This window comes from Palaemon carinicauda, chromosome 15 (genome assembly GCF_036898095.1).
Source record: "Palaemon carinicauda isolate YSFRI2023 chromosome 15, ASM3689809v2, whole genome shotgun sequence".
Lineage (NCBI taxonomy): Eukaryota > Metazoa > Arthropoda > Malacostraca > Decapoda > Palaemonidae > Palaemon > Palaemon carinicauda.
The window spans coordinates 43,319,432-43,327,512 of NC_090739.1; the positions used below are offsets into that span (position 1 = coordinate 43,319,432).

An 8,081-nucleotide genomic window follows, 5' to 3' on the forward strand; every position below is an offset into this window, starting at 1 on the left:
AAATTGTGAACGGTTTGTTGCTGATGATGGTAGAGGAAGATGGTTCTGCTTTGGGTGATGCCAGAAGAGTTTGTGGTGGCATTTTAGGAGTATTGTTGTTCACTTGCAGTTATACTAAGATGCTGTTCTACTACTACTACTACAGAACTATGAGGAAGAGAGAGAAAAACGAAGGGAAAGTACCGGGTGGAGAATGGGGTAAGAGTTGGAGAGGAAGATTATGCGTAGGGGAAGACAAGCCGAGGGATGGGAAAGCAGTGGGTTTGGTAAGGGGTGGAGGAGACAGGGAGAGAGATGAAAGTTTTTGTGCAAAATCCATGAACATGTTGAAAATTTCTAATATTGCACAACATGACATTGATTGACTGTTGAAAGTAAAATGGCAGGTAGTATCTATTAGAGGATAATCATTTAATCTATTACATACCCATACAGAGATATGGTATCACATCTAGAAAATTTCAGTCGGCCGATAATGACGACAATTCCCTTTATTCCTCACCGACATTCCATACTGACAATTTTCTCCCTTCAGAAACCTATAAATTTCTTTGTTATTGTTATTAATATTATAATTACTTTTAACATTAGGGGCCAGTACAGAATGTGACCCACCTTTTGAACATGACCTACAATATTCAGTCAATGGCCTGGTATAAGTGGCCTGCCCAAAAATACGACTACTGATTGCTCCCTATTCGATAACCAGCTAAGTGACAATGACAAATTAAATAACTCAATAGTATTTTGGAATCACAGTGATATATTTTAATTATCTAATCAATCACTAGGTTCAATTGGTTTGTTTCGCTCACATTTAACATTATCTCCTTGCTCTTGTTCTGGCAAACGGTACATGTTGCACCACAAGATTAAGCCGCATAGGCGAATATTTTAGCAATATTTCAATTATTAAATCAATCCCTATATTCTAGTGAGGGAAGACATCCAAGAATGAAGGTGGTAGACCACATACTGTACCAGCACTGAATACAGTACTACAGTATTATCATTACTATAATGGTGGTAGGAATGGCTATGCTTTGGATCGGTCTGTTGAGTGTGTGTTGGAGACATTGAGGAGGTTGAGAAGTTTGAGTCTACAATCAGACAATGGAAAATGGGAATTGAAGTTGGGATGAGGTGTCAGGCACTTCAGGAGAAGAGTACGTTGTGAGGGCGTGTTATTAAGTGGTTTAGGGGTGAGTTGTTGCTATAAATGGCATCATCAATGGACAAAAGATAAGGGGGTTCCTGTAGAGATGCGAGACATTATGGGTGGTCATAAGAAGGCACATCAATGTTGGATGAGATTTAAGTAAGTATGGTTCCCCTTGCCAGGTCCCTTCATGGCAATAAGAATATTGTAAGGACAGGACAGTCCCTGCGGTTACAGAATTTACTTTGTCTATTACAGGTAATTCTTTAAAGGAACTTCATAAACAAATCTGGAGTTTGTATTTTCCCCTGTATATAGCTTTAATTGGTGGCATGTTTTGGCAATCTTTTTCCAAGGTTTATCAAACGAGAACAAAATTTCCATGCAGCAGGATTTGCACACCCATTGGTAGAAATTGGCAGGACACAGGCAACTTATCCGGAGTGCAGTCATGATTTCCAACAACACAGGATAAACAAGAGAAGTCAACAATAGGCACAAACTCAGAAGTGCACTGTAAAGCTGCTAATATCAATTACATTCATGTAGATGGAAAGTAGAAAGTTTACGGTTATGAAATACCAAAAAAGTAATTTCACCAGTAATGGTCAGAAATGCATAATAAATGCAAGATAACCAGTTAGAAAAACATTTAGTAGTGTCAATGGCATAAAATCAAAGTATCTTAACCCATGATACACAATGACCTTCAAATGGTTTGCTCCTAAACACTGCATACAATACATTATCTCACTACAGCTCTGTTCTAGCAAGCGGTACGTGCATGAGCTGCGCACGACATCCATGTGGATCGCTATTAAAACATATCTATAATCTATATCAAATCCCTTAAATGGTCTCTGATTAGATGTGGCAAATAAACATTATCTCGATGCTACCCATGTTCTGGGAAGCGTTACATGGATGAGGTGCACAGGCCAATCCTGTGGGTCCTAATTTCAAGGATATTTTTTACTCTAACATCAGCAACTATCAGTATAAACTGCATAGTGTATTTTAAATATAATCAACGACCATAATACTGTACGTGCAAATACACTAAATTTTGAAATAGATTGAATTCCCCAGTGGAAGACTTCTTCTTGGGATAGTAGTGATGCGGGAACTGATGCAGATGGGTAAAAAACATCCAGAAACTTGATCATAAATATTTGAAAGCTGGCATAAGTGAATGAAAACAACGCATACACAATAACCCAAAATTAACCTCTATTAGTAAGCGACAAACTTAGAAAATCAAATCATGTCCACATTTTAGTTAATTTATACATTATTCACTATGCCTCAGACTCCATTAGAGAAAAAGGCCAAAAGAGCCAACATTTATCCGTTTCCTATAGCAAATTTCAGTTTTGCTTGAAACTAGAGTACAGTATTCTATATTAACCAGAACAAAGTACAGTACCAAGATGCCAAATTGGCAATAGGCCTGCCAATACAAACTAATGCAACTAAAAAAATGGCCTATAGCATAAAGAATTTCATATTAAGGCATCTGTTCATCTACCTTCTGTATTGCAGATAATGGCAAATAGAAAATAATTATCTAGTAGAAATACAAACAAACAGCTCTTTTAAAATGACAATCTTTGAAAGAATTCAAGTAATCATACCAATTCACAGAATAAATTTTGAAAGTTGAGACAAGTCTACTTTAGCCCTTCAAATTTCCGTGGCCGCAAGTACCTTCATTTGAGATACATATTTCCTATTTCTATAACTAACCAATTTATAAGATTTCAGAGATATGGTTTTTTTTGTGCCTCTTGTCAAGTTATGCTGATAGGATGAATTTTTATGTTAAATTACAATATAATTCAATATAATAAGAGAAATTTTCATACACCAACTTGCTTATTGCTTCAAAATTAAGGCTTTGAAATTAGTTTTTTCAATATTTCATGCAGAGCCGCTATTCCTTTGTTTCTGGCCACTTTATTGGAATAGTCTTTGGATTTAACTTTCCATAAAGCTGGATGAGCCCGATTTGTATGTATAAAATCAAAGTACGACTTCCTTCTCATTCGTGCTTTCATTAATGGCAGCCATTATTCATTTCTTTGAGGATGTTTCCTCTAGCAGGTTTGAATAACAACTGAGGTTCGATGCTCGACACCCGTTCACACCGCTCGTCAAACAATGTACTGTAGCTCCGCCCACAAAAGTCAAGATGAGCCTGACTTTCATCGAGCCGTTCGACGAGCGCGCTCGACAACCAAATAGCCCGATTACACGCTCGAACATCAATTCAAACACAGGGTTGTCGAGCCAGGCTTGACGAGCTGCTCGCCCGTGTAAACCCCGCTTTAGACAGCTGTATCTTTAGCTTGTCTAAAGACTAAGTCTCAACCCTGTTTTTTGCTACTCAACTAACCACTCTTGGCAAGGTAACACTAAATCCTAATATTTTATAAATTGTAAAACTAGCTTCATAATTATTTCAGACAAAGATAAAACAACATTTTTCCTATAAAAAAAAATTGGTAAATATATGATACCAAGTTCAATTTGTAGCCAAATACACAAACCATATAGTTTTCCCACTAGCTATTTTGGTAATTCTATACAATAGCTCCACCACTACTAAATTTGATATTTTTCTTTTTCTGATGAATTACTTAGTGCTTTATCTAAAGGTGACTTGTTTTTTTTTTTTTTTTAGGAGGAACAGTATTGTTACCCTATTTGTTAACTTTTCCAATAAGGGGGGACCCCAGCAGGAAACTGGGGGTTTTGGGTGGAGAATGAATTGAAGAACCTGTTTAAAAATATGAATAATAGCACATGAAAAATTAGCAATAAATAAGGCCACCAACTCCCCTAAACATAACTAACGTAAACAAACTACCTAACCTAACCTTGTAGCCGTATCCTTACCTAGCGGGAGGGAGGCTGCGACCACACCCCTTACACAGCCATGTTCAATATAAAACACCTAAAATCCTATGTGTACTTAGGTTGGAGGGTTAAGGTGAGCTGCACCTTTCCGACTCTATACCCAGTGCACAATAACCTTAGGAATGAATGAGCCAATCATTTATAGTTGAGAATTCTCAATTCATTTTCAAAAAATTTATAACTAAATTTAACACCACTATAATTATTCGCAAGTAACATATTAGATTCTATATCTAAAAGACTTTTCAAACCAAGTTCCCTTAAAAATGGATACGTGAAAACTACCTTTTTATTTATTTTCTTGTTTTCAACAAAACATGCCTTCTGCACACCAAAATGCTTTTTTGTTAATATCAAGTAGGCACTTAGAACTGCAGTTGGGGCAAATAGTGTCATTTTCACTTTTAACAACACGGTGATCTTGGCAGTACTTAATTATTATTGTTACCACAGTAATGCAAAACAAAATCTTTGTAATTTAAATAATTGAGACGAACTTGGGAGAAAATCCACAGAAATTGATGCCAAAGTAGATGGTAAATGAGAAACCACACCAGAAATTGAAGGTTCACACTCTTCCATGGCTTTCATAAGACTGAAAAATTAGCGGTGGAAATTATATGAAAATTGTCTAGAAGTTTTCAGTTTCCTAGTAAAACTGTCACCTTATTGGGTATTCAAGTCATGTGATTCTAGTTTTGTTAAAACTCTAGTCCCAAGTAAAATGGGGATAATCATCATTGGTTAAAAACTATGACGTTTGGTTGATGTCTTGCTATGTAGAATACAGTCAATGTAATAATGACATAATATATGTTTTTAACGTACCCACGAAAAAATGAAAGCTCAGTCTGACGAGGAATTTGCGAGTTATGAATTCCAGGGACTCAAGGTTTTTTCTTAGGTGGGTCAAATTTAATTTTGATTTTCAGACCACTTCTAGACCTAGCGCAGCTTGAATTTATATATCTAACAAAACCTTGGACTTGCCTCTTTTTAATGAAAGTATATACTTAAATTTGATAAATTGTTGGCAGACCTATTGTATAGAATTACCGCTATTTTACAGTTTATTAATTTCTGACAATGAATATTGAGCCAAATCACCCCTTCACAAGTTTTCCTAACCTGCCTTATGAAAACTATTACAGTACCGGGGATCACAGTGTGAAACCAGTGATTTGCAGAAATAATAATGATCAGAAATGGATAATGAAGATACCGGTAATCAATTGAAAAATTACAGGGTTCATGGAAGTGGCTTGAAATTAAAGAATAATACCTATATTTCATATCAGCTGAGTTTTTGATCAGACATGGCTCACTCCACTCGCAATATAACCAATTTCACTTGTCTGTTTTGACAAGTGGAATATAGGCTATATGTGCTATGCAGCCATCCCCTTGGGTCACTATTGAGAGGGAACATGGATGTGTTGAGCACGCAATCCCTGTGGGTCATAATTAAAGGCATTACATAGATGTGTTGTGTACACCACCCCGTGGGTCACTATTAAGCAGTACATGGATTTGCTGCAGACGACGTCCTGGCGAGTCACTTGAGTACCATAAGTAACCAATACTGTAATTCATCTCAATCCTCTAGTCATTTTTGCTCCAACCTGGTTCGCATCACTAGCAAAATAAACAATTTAACAGTTTTGGTCTGACAGACGGTACATGAATGAGCTGCGCATGCCAATCACATGGGTCATATTCTCTGGGAATTTTTCACTTTCAGATGAACAACAATAACTTCTTACTGAATAGAGATAATTTATAACAAGAACACTTGACGAAATACATGAAATTAGATTCTACCGTACTTAGTTTCAATGACTTCTTGTCACTGTACTTATGCTGAAATTGAAGGGAAGGGTGGGGAAAAAATTGGCTGTTACAAAAAAAATTCCAGGAACTTGTAGATAAATATTTGTTGTCTTAATTGGTTAAAACAGATTAACAATTTTTGTCAAAGTTCCTCAAAACAACTGAAACCAATGCATGTGCAGCAAACAATGGAGTCTCAAATAGTATTCACATTTTAATCATAGTGACAAACGTCAAGGTAGCCAGCAAGGATAAATTTCTTTCAGCGAATTTCAGTTTTGCTAGGAATTAATATAAGATGTGTTAACCTGATCAAGATCTGGGAACTTCACTAGCCATATATATACTGTATATTATAACATTTCCAGTGTGAAAAACTTCCTTGGCATAGACAAAAACTAAAACTACAAAATAAATTGAAGGCTAGACTATTTTTCAGCTGGACTCCACTCAGCTAGTTTATCTCAAAATATGACCTAGTATAAATTTTGCCACCTGCTATCTTTTCCTCAAACATGATCAGTAGGCCTAACATTCATTCCAGCCTTTATGAACAACAAACCAGCTAGTCCCGTAGGATGGGCCAGTTATTTAATAAAAGGTTATGATTACCCTTATACTCATCATCCTTTTAATAACAAATCTTTGTACCGGTAGTATATTACAAATTCGGACATATCTGGTCTAAAACTCAGGCCTAAAACCTCATCAACGCTATCATTTAAACAATCTAAGCCCTGAAAGTAGGGGTTTATCAAATTAAGATAATGTGATGGGTGTGCCTATGGCTATTAAATTCACAGGAAAAGCATTAACTGGCAACCGTCTCCCCCAACATCCGGCTGTCATCGGCAAAAGTGGACAATTTTTGGACACTGAATTTCCCTTTCTCCTCAAAATTTTACTTCTGTGGAATTTATAGAGAAAGCTTTCCAATAATGTTATGAAACATGGCAGAGTGTATGCTATCTCGTCAGGGGTCGTCATTAGCTTTCACCGAACGCCTTGTCGCCTGTGCTGCAACCCAGGATTAAGGGGTTTTCGCAGAATTCTATTCCTCTTCACAAATAGAAGCTTATTACTTTTACCAGGAGATTGCTTCCACATACTATAGGCATAAGCAAATAACCACAGCAACAGTTCACTTACAAAATCTTAATTTCTTCGAACGTAAACATGTCTTGAAAAGGGCCACCTGGTGACCCGATTCAATAGACTTCCTATTTTCGGTGTAATTTTTACAATATTTGAGCCCCTAAAAGATGGTTCCTAAGGTCACTCACGATTACAACTCACTCTCTAGGCACAGGGCACGTATAATATTACCGATTAGAAGCACAAGATGTCGGGAAATGTAAAGGAAATGTCATTCACAACTTGATCATATGACGGCCCAGTGGGCGTTCACAGACCCGGGGTAGGAGATCGTTTACTTATTTTCACATACCTGCAAATGCTCCTGGAACCGTATTGGTAATACTTGAGACATCTTGCTGGAATGATGGGTGGCAAAAGGGGTAAAGAGGCGAAAAAAACCGTAGGTTCAAGGGGTTATTTTCCTGTTATTGGACCCATCCAGATTAGTTCGCAGCCACACCGACACTATCCAATATGTCCGTGACAAGTGCAGCTAGTTCCTTCAGTGTATCACTCCGCCTACCCCTATTTTGCTATAAATGAACACAATTGTCAATAATATGTAAATATTGTACATTTGAAAAATACATGAACTTATATGTATTTCAATTATCACAGTTTTAAGTCAAGTTGTCACACTTTCGAGCAATTGGTGTGTTCGCGGAGGAAAATAGCGGTTAGGCGGCCTGCCAACTGAGCAGCCTCTGTCAGATTTCTCATTGATCGGACATTTCTTTTGATAATGATAACAATATAATTTTCGAATGTAATTTGTTAATCTTTATTAGGTTATATAAATTTTATGTACTCAAATAAGTAAATGAAATGGCAAGATCTCAGCTAGATAATTTGAGCACGTTATATAGACAATTTTACTCATTTTTTCTTGGAACATTTTAGAAAGTTGCAAGTGTCAAGTGCACAACCGTAAAGTCAATGAATTATTAAGTCGAGGTTATGTCGAAATGGGATATTCCCCCAGAATCCCGTAGGTATATTTGGTAATCTTTATTACCGAAAGAAAAATTCCATAGGT

The 8,081-nt window shown here is 36.7% G+C and overlaps 1 protein-coding gene across 1 annotated transcript in view; it reads right to left on the reverse strand.

The window, feature by feature from the left end:
• Chc (clathrin heavy chain) overlaps positions 1-7,539 on the reverse strand; it is a 44,432-nt gene extending 36,893 nt beyond the window's left edge. The window contains exon 1 of the mRNA XM_068388339.1: positions 7,356-7,539. Coding sequence (XP_068244440.1) covers positions 7,356-7,397 — 42 coding nt within the window. The 5' untranslated portion in view covers positions 7,398-7,539. The remainder of the gene's footprint in view (positions 1-7,355) is intronic.
• Positions 7,540-8,081: the final 542 nt, after the last annotated feature.